Genomic DNA, 14,680 nt, shown 5'->3' on the forward strand with positions numbered 1-14,680 from the left:
GCCCTAGTCGGTGAGGTCTACAGTCACAGTCTGGCTGGACTTGAAACCACTGTTGCCGGGTGACTTGTGGTAAAGCCCCTCATCCTCAATGCTAGGTATGGGTTGAGTCGATATGGGTTGAGGTATTTCCTCGATACTCAGTTGTCTAGGCTTAGTCGCTGAAGGCGGCGACTTGACAGGAGGCGCGAAATAGGGGCTCGTTAGTGTGGGCGCCTGCGTGAGGGTTTGGAGATGCTTCTGTTTCGGCGTTGATCGGTCTTTGTGCGTGCTTGGGCGTTCGGCCGTGTGGGTGAGATTCTGTACTGGTGTTTTTTTGGACGGCGAATCCTGCGATTCACTTAGAAGCTGCTGGGTTGGAGTCGGACTTTTTTCGGTGGGCCTAGAAGCACGCCGCTCAGTGCGGATAGGCATGGGATGAGTCTTGGACGGTGATGATATCTGGTTCATGATCTCCTCTGCCGGACTAAACCCTGGTTTCCTCAGTCGTTTTTGGGCTGACTCCGCCTTCGAGGTTGCCGAAGGCGAAGCAGCAGGAGCCTCGTCGGTGGTTTGCACCTTGTCAACTTGACCATTCGTTTTGCCTTTGTTGAAGCGAGGGCTCGTTCTCTGCTGAGTTGGGGAAGGATTGACCTTTGCGGGCGGCTCAGACCTGGGCGGCGTTTTCGGCCGTTCAGAAATTTTCGATGCGACAGGCTGCAGCTCTTCCGCGGTCTTGGCTATGCCGACTTCAGACCCAGATGGCTCTTGAGGTACACTATCGTGCACAGGTGGTGCTTCGCCATTGGTTTCCGTCTTGACGGGAGAGCTGCTGCCATCCATTGAAGGGATCGAAGGGATCGAAGGGGTCGCAGGGGACCCTTTGATAGTAGAAGACGGCTTCTTGGGCGCGTCTCCAGCTGAGACGGGAGTCCTTGGTGTCGAGGGCACGCCACTTGGCTCCTCCGATGACTTGCTCGAAATGGGTGCCTTTGGTGTTTTGCGCTTGGCCTTCTTTTCTGCAGCAAGCAGAGCGAAACGTCGGTTTTGTTCTTCTCGTTGCTCGATAATAATGCTGCGCAACTCGCTTCGCATTGCGATAGACGTGATATCCCAATTCATTTCCTCCTTGCGCACAATGCGACCAACGGTGTCATCCGGAGCCTTCAAGAATTCTCGCAAGTAGCCCAGCAGAAAAGCACCGCAGCTTGCATGATCGAGTTGCTCCGGGATGTTCTTCGCAGTCATGCCAAATTGGCCCGGAGCCTCGATTTCCAGATCTTTCTTGTCTTTGGCTTCACGGACAAGATATTCTTTCAAGTTTCCGCAAGTCGCTGAGTGTCCAACACCGAGCGAATCCAGAGTGATGACTCTGGCCTCAGAGGGGTCCTTCTTGCGAGGTAGAGCCCCTGTACTTTTCCGGGGCAACTGCGACTTGACAGGCGAGGCTTTTGGTTCAACGAGCACGACCGTGTCCTGATTTTCAGTCGCAGGATCGTCTAAACTCATATGCTCCACCTGTTCGCCGACCGCAGAGACTAAAGCCTCTTTCTGTGCAACCTGGGGCGGTTCTTTATCAACCTCCTGCACCTCTTGGGCTTTGATAAGTTTGGACGGGTGACAAATGATGGCGAGGTACCAATGCGCTTGTTCATTGACGGGAACGACGATATAATCGTAAGAGAAAAGATCGACTTTCGTCGTCCATGATCTGACGCCTTCATAGTTGATCCCTCGGCCCGACTTTTCTGTGAGCTTCGGGTAGAAGTAGGTGTTCATGAAATATATCCTGTCGTGGGTCTGCTTATTCTCCTTTTCGAGTTTGACCTGGAGATACTTCATGTAGAACCAGATGAGATTGTCGTTCATGAATTGGCCCTCGTCAAGTCTGAAAATATCATCTCTGATGACAGTCGCTTTGTGTTTGCCGAATTCTGGGTAAAGGAGTGGCTTGTCGTCGTCCCAAATCTTTTTCCATTCTTTATTTTCCTCCGTCCACAGTACTGGACTAGGCGACCGCGGTGCCAAAATGCTTGGCTTTGGCTCAGTTGTACGTCGGGCAGCCGCATTTCTAGTCTGTCTTTGCGTCAAGTCTCGAGTCCGTCGGGGCTCGGCTTTGGCATCTTTCTCACCAGCAAGTGTGAAGAAAGAAGACGTTCTTGGGGTTTTGCTGGGTGTAGACGCAGGATCGCCCGTGTTCATACTACTTCTGAGCGGCTTGCCGGGTTGGTATGATGCATCTTGGTGAGCGGAATTTGGACGAGAGCTGGTTCGCGGGGTAGACTTCTGAATTTCGCCGTCCTTGCTTGCTTGCTTCGACTCAAGATATTTGATGTCGTCTGGCTTTGGAGTCCAAGGTGCTGGTTTGTACTTCACGGCGTTTTCCCATTGCTTGTCAAAGACCTTCTGAAGGTGTTGGCTAAGCTTAGTGTTAGTGAAGCACCTTGGGCTAGAGTGTGTAGTTCAACTCACCTGTCTTCTGGTTCACACAATAGTTTGATGTTACGCAGTCCTCCAGCTGTCTCCTCAACCCAATTTCCAAATCGAAGGGCATCATTATTCGCGGCAAATTCCAACACTAGGAAGCCTGGAGCGTCCTCAGATGCACATCTGGAAATGCTTGCTAACTGGGTCGCGGTTGCCGTATAGCGAATCTTTGAACAGAAATTCAATTTCACGTCAATCCAATGAAAACTGAGATGCCGTTTACCGTTGCGTCTGCATGCGATAAGATGTTTCTTGTCATCTAGAACCTGGAGGTGTGGCTGTTCTTCAGGAGATAACTCATCGACGACGAGTATATGTTTGCCAGAGACAGCTCGTTTCAGCTTGAAAATTACCGCGTCGGGCTTCTGCTTCTTGAATTCAACACGGGACATGTCGGCCTTGGCGAGGCGGCTTTCAGACATCGTCGGCGACGGCTTCTCATCGTCCGAAATAGGGTCAACGTCGAAAACCTGGCGCTTCTTGGCAGAACCAGCTTCGGAGGCGAGTTCGTCGATTTTATGGAGGTCGCTGTCCGAAATTCCTTCTGAGGCATCCCGTGACCCCTTAAGAGGTGTCATCTTGAAAGGTACCATCTTGCCGACATTTCGCTTCTTCACTGCCGGCATATCCTGTGAGATCTCGTCCTCCTCGCCGTCGATGTCCAACGGTTGAACCTTGGAGGCGGGCGACTTGTTGGCCGACCTTTTCCGTGTTCGGGTGTTTTTCCTTGGAACGCTATTGTTCCTCTGCACAGTGCGGTATTCTTCGACCTGGAAAGCTGGCTGCTGAGTCGAACGGTTGCTAGCAGCGTCGACGTCAGGTTTCGTCAAATCTACAGCCGACGAGGACCTGATCGACCGGGCTGGCGATGGAGAAGGAGGAGGAGCGAACGTTGAGTGTGTGTACGCGGCGGCGGATGAGGGTTCATCTTTCGTCTTCTGGCGCTTCGCAGACCTAGGGGGTTCGTTGTTTGTCGTCGTAGAGTAGCTTGGCCTCTTGTTCTGACCCCCAGTTCCCGGGTCGAAGGTTTTCTTAGGGGCAAAAGAACCACTTAAGAGCCCCTTCAATCTGTTGCTCTTCGCACTCTATCCTAGCATTAGCTAGGCTCGTCTTTCTTCCGCCCGTGGACCTTACCATTGGGTCTGAAATGGGAACTCCGTCCTTTGGATTCCTACAAGAGCCATGGTTAGTGACATGGTCTATGGCGGCGCATGAAGTCGTAGTGTACCCGTATACAGGGAACGAATGGTTCTCGGGATCTCGGTATCGTTCTCGTAGCTGCTCGGCTCTGCAACCCGTTTGTCAGTGGTGAACCCGGAGAACCTGTCTGGCGCAAACGCATACGTGATGGTGTTCCTCCTCACAGCTCTCCGCCTGATAGTGGACCCGGCGACACCGTCCTTGCCGCACGTCTTGCCTCCGCCTTGGGATCCGTTCTCTTCCTCTGCCTCATGCGCGGGCTTTTCTCGACCTAGCTCCTCTAGGGCTCTGGGGAAGGTCAGTCTCGTGCCGGTAACTGGTAAGGAATGCGAGCGGGCATTTGAGGTTGGCGTGGACGACAAGGAGTGAGGAACTGCGTACTTTTGAGACGTTTCATCGCAGGAATGCGGCGAGGTATTGGGATAAGAAGGTGCGTGGTCGGCAGGCGGTGTCGTTCTGTGCTCCTTCTTCATTCACGAAAGTCGGTTAGTAGTGGGGTCTGCGCAGACAAAAAGGTGCGGTTTGCCTTGCAACTCGGGTCGAAATTTTGAGGTGGAAGGGTGCCACATGTACAGCTAACAGGGCGAGGGGTCCGCTGACACGCGCTGGCTACAGCGGATTGGTAGGCAGGTAGCCTTGTAGCAGGCCTGTGCTGGCGATAACGGGCAGGTTTGGCAGGTTCCACTCAATTAAACCAGAGCGTCGGGCGCGTCACCCGCTGCGAAGGCACTTGCCACTTGCAGACAGTCCACCCACTCCTTCTCTCATTCTAGTCGCTTGGCTTCGAAGGCATGAGATTAGATGACCGGCAACAATATGAACGATCGTTTTCAGACTGACTTCTCTGCCACGGTCTCTTGCCTGGGCCATGGTTGCCTTTTCTACAGATGCCACGGTAGGTTGTTGCCAGAAGTGTGGCATTTGGGAGGTGAGAGTGAAGGCTGCTGCTAGTCGAAGTGGATTGTCCAAGATGTGAAAACATGCTTGATGTGCAAAGGCAGCTAGTTGCAGCAGAATGGGCAGGATAGAAGCAGAAGACTAGATGAGAGGGTCAAACAGGAAGTCATGCGAATCTCTTGAGATGTAGTTGAGCGTCTGATTCTTTCACGGCAGCCCACACTCGAGAAGAGAGGGGAAAGGGCCAAACGAAAGAAAAGCCTCTTGGAGAAGTCAAATGAGATGCGTGGGGGATGGACAGATGGATTGACAAGGGAGCCTGCAAATGGATCTGCTTCAGCCCTTCTTCTCTTGACACGATCACCTCAAAGTGACGAAGCAAAAATGGCAGGAGTCCTTTTGCGAGAAAGAAAAAAAGGTGCGTCGCTGACAAGCCTTGCATTCTACGCAACACTTGCTCGCTCAAGAATGTCAAGACCAACCTTCAACTCACATTCGAACGAGACATCTGCTGGCATCGAGCTTCCCCGGGTGCCGGCAAGGATCCACTGGAGAACTAGGATCCACAGTTCGCACCACCGGTTCGGCTCTTACCTTTCCACCTCGGTACGTACCCAAGCTTACAGGTCACTTCCATTAGCTCAGGTCTTCAACCTTGCGCTGATAGCTTTGCAGCCAATAGGTCCCTGGCGCAGACCACACCCGCTGAAGCCACATGTCTCCGCAAGGCTGAAGCTTCCGCAAAACGTGGCCTAAGAAGGAGTTTGTAGTTGCGGGCAAAACCAAATCTCACACTCTTCTCCTTCATGCAACACAGCTAAACACCAGCCCGCCCTTCCCTACGATCGCCGCGCCCCAGCCGGCCCCGATCCCTCCCAAAATGTACAACACCATAACCCGCGCCCAGAACGCATTTGGCTTCTTCACAACAGTAGCCTTCTTCGTCGCCGCCTTCATCGCCGCGACGGACCTCATCACCCCGCGCGCGCCCTCTTCCGGCGAGATCAAGACCACGAACGTCCAGGTCGTCAAGGGCCGCCCCCATTACTACAGCAGTAAGAAGGAGGAGTACGCCATCATCAAGTTCTCCCTCGACGCCGACCTCTCGGACCTCTTCACCTGGAACACCAAGCAGGTCTTCGTCTACGTGACTGCGGAATGGCCCGACAACTCTAAGAAGAACGCCATCCCCGGCGTCAACGTGACCAACCAGGCCGTCATTTGGGACCAGATCATCACCGCCCCTAGCTCCGACCACCTCGCCAACATTGGCCCTGCTGCCATGCGCAAGCTGAAGAAGAGCGCCGAGGGCAAGAGCATCGACCCCAGCCGGTAAGTACACTGCTTCGGAGCTACTTCAACCAGAGAGCGCATGCTAACAAACGTACAGTGGCAAGCTCAAGATCAAGAACCAGAAGCCCAAGTACCAAATCACCCACCCCTCGGGCAAGATCGCCGAAGCCGACAAGGTCGTTTTGAAGCTTCACTACAACGTTCAACCCTGGGTCGGCATCTTGACGTGGAACCAAAACCAGGACCTCGGATACTGGAAGGCGCTCAAGGGTGGTGTTAGCAAGGCTTTCAAGCTTCCTGCTCTGAAGGTCAAGGAGAAGAAGCCATAAGAGGAGCGGCTGCAGATATCACGTATTCTAAATGGTTTTTTCCTTTTCACTCATCAAATCGTGCCTGTCTTAAGTTCATTTATCATGACGTGACAATAGTGTTGGTCGCAACACAATGTTGCAGGATGCATTGATCTTGTGAACTGGCTGTTGTACATAATGCTACCCTCTTCCACATCGCTACAGCCAACATCTCGGCAACTTGGAGGTAACCAACCGTCGCTGGAGGACATCACCTTTTATGCCTATACGCCGTATCATGCCTGTCTTCGTTCTATCCATGTGCCTTCTTTTAGAGACCAACACCTTCTATCAGAAAATGATGTCGCCTTGGGCCGGCGTTTTCGGCAGCGGGACTTGTCTCGGGAGATTCGATGGACGTCCTAAGATTCCGGCGCTCCGGATCCATTGCCACCACGGCTGCGAGGACCGCCCCTACCCCTTCCGCCACGTCCACGTCCGCGTCCTCTGCCTCTAGCATCAAGGTTGGCAGGAGGTGGGGGGACGTTGGAATACATCGGTTGCTGCGGCGTCTCATGGAGTCCTGAGTGTCCAGGGTGTTGGACAGGTCCACCACGTCCACGGCCGCGGCCTCTGCCGTTCGGGTTTCCTCCACCGCGATGACCATGACCATTGACTTCATGACCCTCTCCCGCACCATTGGCAGGACGGTAGACCAGGTTGCTGTGCAGCAAGTTGGGCGCACCGCCGCGACCGCGACCAGAGTGGCCGGGGCTGCCATTAACAGCACCGCGCCAACCACCTGCGAGGGGCCCAGGAGCAGGGGCATCCTTGTACTGAACAACACCAGCTGCACCAGTGGTGAGCGATGAAGATACAGGAGGTGCCGGCCGGCGCAGGTTTCCGGCCTTTGAACCAGAAACAACTTGCTTGTGTGTAGTGTTGAGTACTGACGAAGAGTAGACAGTCATACCGCGGAAAGGCGGGCATCTGTCACCCAGTGTCGTACCGCTCATGAAAGTCAAATCCCAGACGACATCAAGGAGTACATGATTGGCGGTGCGGCTCAAGCCAACGACTGTTCCGCGACTTCCCAAGGGCACCTTGCCAGAAGAGGACAGAAAGCTGACGCGGTCGCCGAGCGCAAATCTCTGATTGCTCAGGAAGAGCTCGGCGTCGCTGGGCTTCATGATGGCTGACCGCGGGACGCCCTTCATGTTCTTCACCTCAACCTCATGGGAGTTGGTGAAAACGTTCGCACCCTCCTCAGCAAGACGCATCACCACGACAGAATCCAGTTGCTCGGCATCCAAAGGAACCCTCTCAAACTTGCTCGTCTGAGCTGACTTCAACCAGGCACCAATCTCCTTCACGCGCGCAGCGGCAACCTTGGGATCCTTCCAGAGATCAGTGTCGCTGACATCGCTTGACTGGGGGTTCTGCTGGATGGCTGCGAAGAAGTCGGGGAAAGCAGCAATGTATCTGGCCAAAAGTTCAATGGCAGCGTTACTAAACTCCCATCCAGAGTCTGATTTCTGGGAGTAGCCCAAGACCTTCTGCTTCTTCGCATCGAACTTGAGGTTAAGTCCCAGGTTGACTCTGAGACCGCCAACCGTGTTGATCTGATAGGATGACAAGATTTTGCTCAGAATCAAGGGATGAAGATTCAGCATCTTGGCAACGGCATACGATGGAGTGTACCGGTTCTGGCGCTTCATATCTTGAATGATCGGCTTTGCGAAGTCTGGCTCTTTGTTCTTGAGGGCCAAGACTCTGATGTTCGCCTTGTTGTTAGCATGCCCAGTGACCTCGAGAGCTCGTCCGTATTGGAATTCGCCCAAGAAGAAAGCCTGAGTACCGACTGGGTACTCTTCTTCAATGGGGACGGCAGCCTTCTCAATGAAACGTTCATCCTCGTTTACGACCTCGTCGACAATTGTCTGGGACGCGTAGATGCTCCTCATGCTGGGATTCTCAGCGTACTCCTTGATCAGAGCACCCTCCTCGGTCTTGATCAAGCCCTTGAGCATGTGAACTTGGACAAGGGACTCGACGGTGCCAATGGTGAACCCGAGACGTTTTGCGTGCCAATTCTCGATATACGCGGCTTCTTTGGACCATTCCCTGATCTCCCTATCGCCGTGATGACGTGTAATCACGGAACCATCGCGTCCATCAAGCTCATAGTCGAAGAGCTCGTCGGAGACCTTCACGATCTTCGCTTCCTGCAAGAAAGGATAACCAACGAAGCAACGCTTTCCAAGCTTGGCCTTGGCCACTTCAGCCTTCGTTCTCATTTCTGAATCAGTGAGGGTAATGATCATGCTGGGGTTCTTGCTGTCTGCTTGGAAAACATTGACACCGTAGTGCTCAACTAACATCGCTGTGTAGGGGAGGTTGTGCAGCGTAGGGAATCCTGCCAGGGCATCGATGTTGATTTTGGCGCCCTCAACAAGACCCTTGCGGAAGTTCAATCCTTCGGTGTTCGGCAGTTCAAAAATGTTCTCGATGCAATGGCAGGGGCTGATCTCAGGGAACACGCCAACAAGAGATGACGGGTAGGTGTACGCAACCTCGGGGTTATACGTGAACTTGAGAGCAACACCGAAGCCGTTTCTCGACTTCTCCTGCTGGCTGAGTTGATCATTCTTTGTCGCCATGGCACTAAGAAGACGCTTCTCGTCGATGAAGGGAATTTTCACAATGGCTTCCCATTCCATCTTCTTTCCGTTCATGTCGAGCTCAAAGTCTCGGGGGTAGAAGTCATAGATGGGGGAGTTGGGATTCGTCATGAGATCCCAGTAGACTTCAGGAACGATAGTCTTGCTTCGGTCAGGCAAGACACCCATCAGCTGCTCGTATGGTCTGAACGGTTGACCCAGGGTGAACTTCAGGTCCGCTCCGAGACCCTTCACAACATCTATATTGATACTTAGTCTTGTTCTTTCTTGGCAGATTTGATTTTCACTTACCAGAAGTCAAGGGGGAGTAATGGTATTGGTAAAACCAGGGCCATGAGGCGATTCCGTGATAGTAGTAGTGCAAGACCCATTGGAGACCCTGGACGTAGTTTTCGCAAAGCTTGACAAGCTCCTTGTCGTAAGACTCCTGCGGCCATTCAGGGAACTTCTCCAAGTAGTACTTCGTCTTCCAGGCTTGATACTTGGTGTCGTAGAGTTCTTGGTAGTGACGCTGGGCATCCTCCGGAGTGATGTCCACAACCAGAGCCTTGTCGTAGTTTCGAACAACCCGGTAGAGAGCCAGTGTTCCCTCTTCCTCTTCATCATTGAGGCTCTCAACGGCACCTTCGGGGAAAGACAAAAGAAGGTGACGATGGCCATCATCGTCCTCCTTGGTGCTCCACTCAATATGAAGGGTATCAGCAAGATCTTGGACAAACTTGCGGTCCGCAGCGTTCAAACTGGTACCCAGATCAAGCGGCTCAGATGATGGTTTGTTGACATAGGGACGAATCTTTTGCTTCCACAAGTCTCTCTGAGAAGACGTCAGCACAAGACCCTTGGCCTTGGACTTCTTGTTGTCGACGCCGTTCGGTTCGGCGGACCTCTTGGACTGGAACCACTTCTCGTTGCTAGCATCGTTCTCGAAAGACTCAATCTCGTCCTTTCCAAGTTCCTCCAAAAGCTTTTGAAGACGCGGAAGGTTAATGATACCTCCTTCGTTGATATAGCCATCTCCCTTGGGGAGAATATCCTTGTAGATACGGAACATGGCAGCGAGTGCACCTTCGTTGATATGCAGACGTGGAAGATTGGGAAGGAAATCGTTTCCGACGAAGAAAGCCATGAGAATGAAATCGTCGATGACTCGCTCCAAGTCGAAGGGAAAGCCAAGTTTCCCAGGTTCTTGAAGCTCCTGGAACTCCAACTCGAGATACTCGCGGACTATGCAGAGGTGCATCAAGTAAAAGTTCTGGTGCTCCAGTTCTCTGGCCTTGTTTTTGTTGTGGCGGCCGAAAGTGACCTCCTCTCGAAGAAGACAAAAGTGAGGGTCGTGGCTGAGAAGACCCAACATGATGAGGTCGGCATCGAGTCCGTACAAGCAGTGACGGACGTTGGGGTCATATTCAGGCTGCGCCTTGGCGTTTCTGATGTACTCCATGATCTTGTGCTCTCCCTCACCGGGCACCTCGTGACCAGACAGAACGATCTCACAGCCCTGCCAGTCGGCGTCTTCGGAGACCTTCTTGTTGACAAAATACTTGAGTTGTTGGGTAAGCTTCGCCATGAATTCGGTGCCGGGGGTAATGCAGTTGCTGTCGAAGGGAGGCTCCTTGGGCATCTCAACACCCTCGCTGATAGCCTTGTCACGGGCTTTCTCGGCGTCGAGAGCGGTTCGGAAACGACGGGCGCGCTGCTGGTTCATCTTGGCTCTCGGTGCGACACCGTCAATAGCCATGAAGAAGAGCTGCTTCGGCTTAATCTTCCCAAACAAGTGCTCAATGTAGTTAAAGATGCGTATGAACATCTCCTCCTCGCTTAGTCGGAAGGTGGTATCCTCGCCCGTGTCCTTGTGCGTGCAATTGTGGATGATTCCGTTCATATCCAGCTACCGAAATTGTCAGCTAATCGTACTCGACGATGGCAAGGTGGTGGGGTAGACGGACGTAAAGACAGTCGAACTCGGGAATGCGATTCTCAGCAATTAGCTGAGAGATGGCCGGATAACGCTCCGAGAGCCATCTGAAGAACTTGGGAACACTGTACACAAGGTGGTGAGCAGAGCTGAGCTAATGCGCCAGAGCAGGACGAGAAGTAGGACCAACCCCATGATGTGGCGATGATGTGCGCGCTTGAGTTAAGCGCGGCTAGTGATGATGAAGTTGATGAAGTTTTGATTGATGAAAATAATTCGCAGAGACAATGCCGCAGTCTCTATCCGTCTCAGCGCTGAAAGCGACCGATGTTTTCTCTCCAGACACGAGGGGAGTCCTGACGCAGGAGTCCAAGTGAATCAGTCGCAAGCTAGTTGCGACTTTGGAACAGGAAAAGAAAAATGAACAAGTGAAAGAATATTAAACTCCTGGCTATTGTAAGACCGAGGCGTTTGCGATTCTGCCAGGTGAACAGGGAACTCGGCTGTCGAGCTGTGTGAGGGCGGAAGGGATGGGAAAGTCGGGTTGCGCAGGTGAAGGTGAGGTAGGTGAAGCTGGACGAATGGACCTGACGCCTCCAGGTTGATATGGGCGCAATCGATATGGATTGGTGGATGATGCAGGAACTTCCGTGCCCAGCTGTCGGGCGGTGGCGGGGCCAGGTGGGATAACCACCTCACCTCACAGGACAACACTGTAGCACTAGTGGCCACAGGGGTTTCGCCATCAAGTCATCACTGCATGTGGCCCTGAACCGGTATGACTCTACAGGACACCTTTAGGCCTTAACGCTTTTTTGCCTGAGCCACACCTCAGGACCCCGCCAGCTGTGGCGGATGGACCTCCCAGGGTGAGGCTGGGCAGCCTCAGTTCGGAGCACAAAATGTGGGGAGAATGCTTCTGGCTCCCGCCATGCCGCTTACGATTTAGCGTGGCAGGCGTCACAGCTCGAGCCTTCAGGTGCGCCGGGGCGCGCCTGTCCGTCCCTTACGCGGGCCGGCCTGCTCCTGCTGCTGCAACTAAAATTCAATCTACGCGCTGCGCGTTGCTTCCCCGGGCCATCTCGCGTCAACCTCCTCCACCATCGTTTACGCTGGCGAAGAACTTTCCGACCTGACGCCCGGTTATCTCAGCACAATCGCAATCCCCGCGCACGCAACAACCGAGGAATCCATTGACTACCTAGCTGAGGAGATCGATCTTTTCATTCACGAACGCATACACAATGGCGCCCGCTCAAGTCGTTGACGACCATGACGGTAAGCTTCGCAAACCAGCTTGGAGCGCATCAGCTTCTGACCCTTGACCAGTCGAAATGGATCGTGAGGAGGATGAGGACCAGGAGCAGCGTCTCATCAATGAGGGTAAGCATTTCATTGAACATGTTCTTCGAAATATCGCTGACGACGTCCTCAGAATACAAGACCTGGAAGAAGAACAGCCCCTTTCTCTACGACATGATTCTCAGGTACGAAGAGCCTTCCGACTTCCGATTTACCCCAGCTGACACTGTGTGCAGCACCGCCCTTGAGTGGCCTACCCTCACGACACAATGGTTCCCCGATGTGAAGGAGCCTGAAGACAAGAACTACCGCATCCACAGACTGCTTCTCGGCACCCACACATCCGAAGGACTGCCCAACCACGTCCAGATCGCCGAAGTCAAGATCCCCAAGTCCGCAACCCCGAACCCGGCCGACTACAATGAGGAGACCGGTGAGATTGGAGGGCATGCAAAGTCGTCGAATGGAGAGTCTTCGGCAGTTGAGTTCAGCATCGTGCAAAAGATTGATCACCCTGGCGAGATCAACAAGGCGCGCTACCAGCCTCAGAACCCCGACATCATTGCGACACTCTGTGTCGATGGCAAGGTCTTGGTTTTTGATCGCACGAAGCACAGCCTGCAGCCTGACGGCAAGGTCAACGCTCAGGTCGAACTCATTGGCCATAAGCAGGAAGGATTTGGCCTGAGCTGGAACCCTCATGAAACGGGCTGCCTGGCTTCTGGTAGTGAGGACACCACCGTTTGCCTTTGGTATGTCGCTGCTTTCGCCATGATACGTGAATGAGACTAATGAAGAACTCATAGGGACCTCAAACAGCTGCAAAGCGGTAGCCACACTTTGAAGCCCCAGAGCAGATACACACACCACACCCAGATCGTCAACGATGTCCAATACCACCCGATTGCCAAGAACTTCATCGGAACCGTCTCGGACGACTTGACGATGCAAATTATCGACGTGCGCCAGAAGCAGACGGATCGTGCTGCCGTGGTCGCTAAGCGCGGTCACCTGGATGCGATCAACGCCCTCGCCTTCAACCCCACGTCAGAAGTCCTCGTCGCGACGGCCTCGGCTGACAAGACCTTGGGCATCTGGGATTTGCGCAATGTCAAGGAGAAGGTTCACACCCTGGAGGGTCACAACGATGCGGTCACTTCGCTCTCATGGCACCCTCAAGAGGCCGGTATCCTCGGCTCCGGTAGCTACGACAGACGTGTCATCTTCTGGGATCTGTCCCGCGTCGGAGAGGAGCAGATGCCGGACGACCAGGAGGATGGGCCCCCGGAGCTGTATGTTCTCTCACTGCCTACTCATAATCTAATAGCTAACATGATCGCAGCCTGTTCATGCACGGTGGTCACACCAACCACCTCGCAGACTTCAGCTGGAACCCCAACGAGCCCTGGCTCGTCTGCAGTGCCGCAGAGGACAACCTGCTCCAGATCTGGAAGGTCGCCGACTCCATCGTCGGCAAGGACGACGGCGACCTGCCTCTCGACGAGATCGACCGATAGGCAAGGTGGAGTCTCAAACATACTTAAGCGTAATAGCAACCATTTGGCCGAGAATCACATTGGGAGGGGGTTCAAAACGGTGATAAATCCAGGGTTCCATTTTTGTTCCGGCGTCTACGGAGATGTATTCAGATTCCCAATCAGCTGCATTGTTTCTCACTTCAAACCTGTGTCCGTGACACGTGTGGCCCCAACTTGGCGCAAAGGTTATACCTCGTGGGAACCTACGATCAGAAGGCGACGCAACTCCCCTGTGACAAATGAAGGACATTGTTGGAACAGCAGACTCAGGGCCCATACCTATTGCCAAACCATACATGCCAGGAACACTCATTTCCAGGGGCAGACATCTCAGTTCCAATCACGGTGATGGTTGGACAAAAGAACGAACAAACAGATACGTCACACGCAGGGGTTCGGGACTATCGACGAGTCCAAGCATTAGAGCGCCAGGGCAGTAGTCAGAATGTTGAAAACCTCAGAATGCAGTCAATGCATACATACATACACAAACAAACAATAGCAACCCCGTCATCCGGCGAATGCACGCGCAACAACCGTCACCGTCACTGCCACCAATAACCTCCCCTGAGACGAATACAGACACATACATACATACATACACTCACTGAGGGAAACGGGGGCTCCAAAGGAAGGAACATAACCTCAAGTATGCTGGGAAGAAGCTTTTATTTGCATTTCGAAAAGAGATGCCGACGGAGACTCTGATAATTATTTGAGAGAAAAAATGGCAAAGGAAAGAATAAAAAAGAGGAATATAAGCCAAAAGCCAGCCAACCTGCCCTGGACCCTGTTTCACTCCCCGACTCCCACAACGCTGCCGCCCATCCAACCCGTATAGAGAAAACCATGTCGAATGCGGAAGGAAGGGGTGTGATGTTTGAAATGCCAAGCCAAACCAATCTTTTTTTCCAAGGAGAAAGAGGGAGTTGAGAGAGGGAGGAGAGTGATGAGCAAGATGGAGAATTTTGTGGTTTTGTTTTTGTTTTCGGAAAAAAGAAAGAATGTTGCGGAAAGACAGCATAAATATAACAATTCAAACGACAACTGTACTTAGAGAGGGAGAGACGACGGATAAAGAGGAAAACGAAAATGATTGGA

General features: G+C 53.1%; 4 protein-coding genes across 4 annotated transcripts; 2 read left to right on the forward strand and 2 right to left on the reverse strand.

The window, feature by feature from the left end:
• Positions 1-3: 3 nt before the first annotated feature.
• Positions 4-4,136, reverse strand: ulp2 (Ubiquitin-like-specific protease 2; the record flags this gene model as incomplete). Its single annotated transcript, XM_037319851.1, has 7 exons — positions 4-2,395; positions 2,449-2,563; positions 2,687-3,548; positions 3,598-3,634; positions 3,692-3,751; positions 3,808-3,951; positions 4,045-4,136. The coding sequence occupies 7 exons, from the start codon at positions 4,134-4,136 to the stop codon at positions 4-6; spliced, it is 3,702 nt and encodes a 1,233-aa protein (XP_037182372.1).
• Positions 4,137-5,440: 1,304 nt separating this feature from the next.
• SPC3 (Signal peptidase complex subunit SPC3) lies at positions 5,441-6,182 on the forward strand (the record flags this gene model as incomplete). The annotated part of the gene is made up of 2 exons (XM_037319852.1): positions 5,441-5,892; positions 5,951-6,182. 2 exons carry the CDS (start codon positions 5,441-5,443, stop codon positions 6,180-6,182), a joined length of 684 nt encoding a protein of 227 aa, XP_037182371.1.
• A 383-nt stretch (positions 6,183-6,565) lies between these two features.
• On the reverse strand, positions 6,566-10,934 carry exo2 (5'-3' exoribonuclease 1; the record flags this gene model as incomplete). Its single annotated transcript, XM_037319853.1, has 4 exons — positions 6,566-9,063; positions 9,116-10,712; positions 10,771-10,864; positions 10,930-10,934. 4 exons carry the CDS (start codon positions 10,932-10,934, stop codon positions 6,566-6,568), a joined length of 4,194 nt encoding a protein of 1,397 aa, XP_037182368.1.
• A 1,049-nt stretch (positions 10,935-11,983) lies between these two features.
• Positions 11,984-13,558, forward strand: HAT2 (Histone acetyltransferase type B subunit 2; the record flags this gene model as incomplete). The annotated part of the gene is made up of 6 exons (XM_037319854.1): positions 11,984-12,017; positions 12,069-12,122; positions 12,175-12,226; positions 12,278-12,793; positions 12,848-13,333; positions 13,384-13,558. The coding sequence occupies 6 exons, from the start codon at positions 11,984-11,986 to the stop codon at positions 13,556-13,558; spliced, it is 1,317 nt and encodes a 438-aa protein (XP_037182367.1).
• Between the last annotated feature and the right edge of the window lie 1,122 nt (positions 13,559-14,680).

This window comes from Colletotrichum aenigma (assembly GCF_013390185.1).
Source record: "Colletotrichum aenigma strain Cg56 chromosome Unknown KSG_Cg56_contig03, whole genome shotgun sequence".
Taxonomy (NCBI): Eukaryota; Fungi; Ascomycota; class Sordariomycetes; order Glomerellales; family Glomerellaceae; genus Colletotrichum; species Colletotrichum aenigma.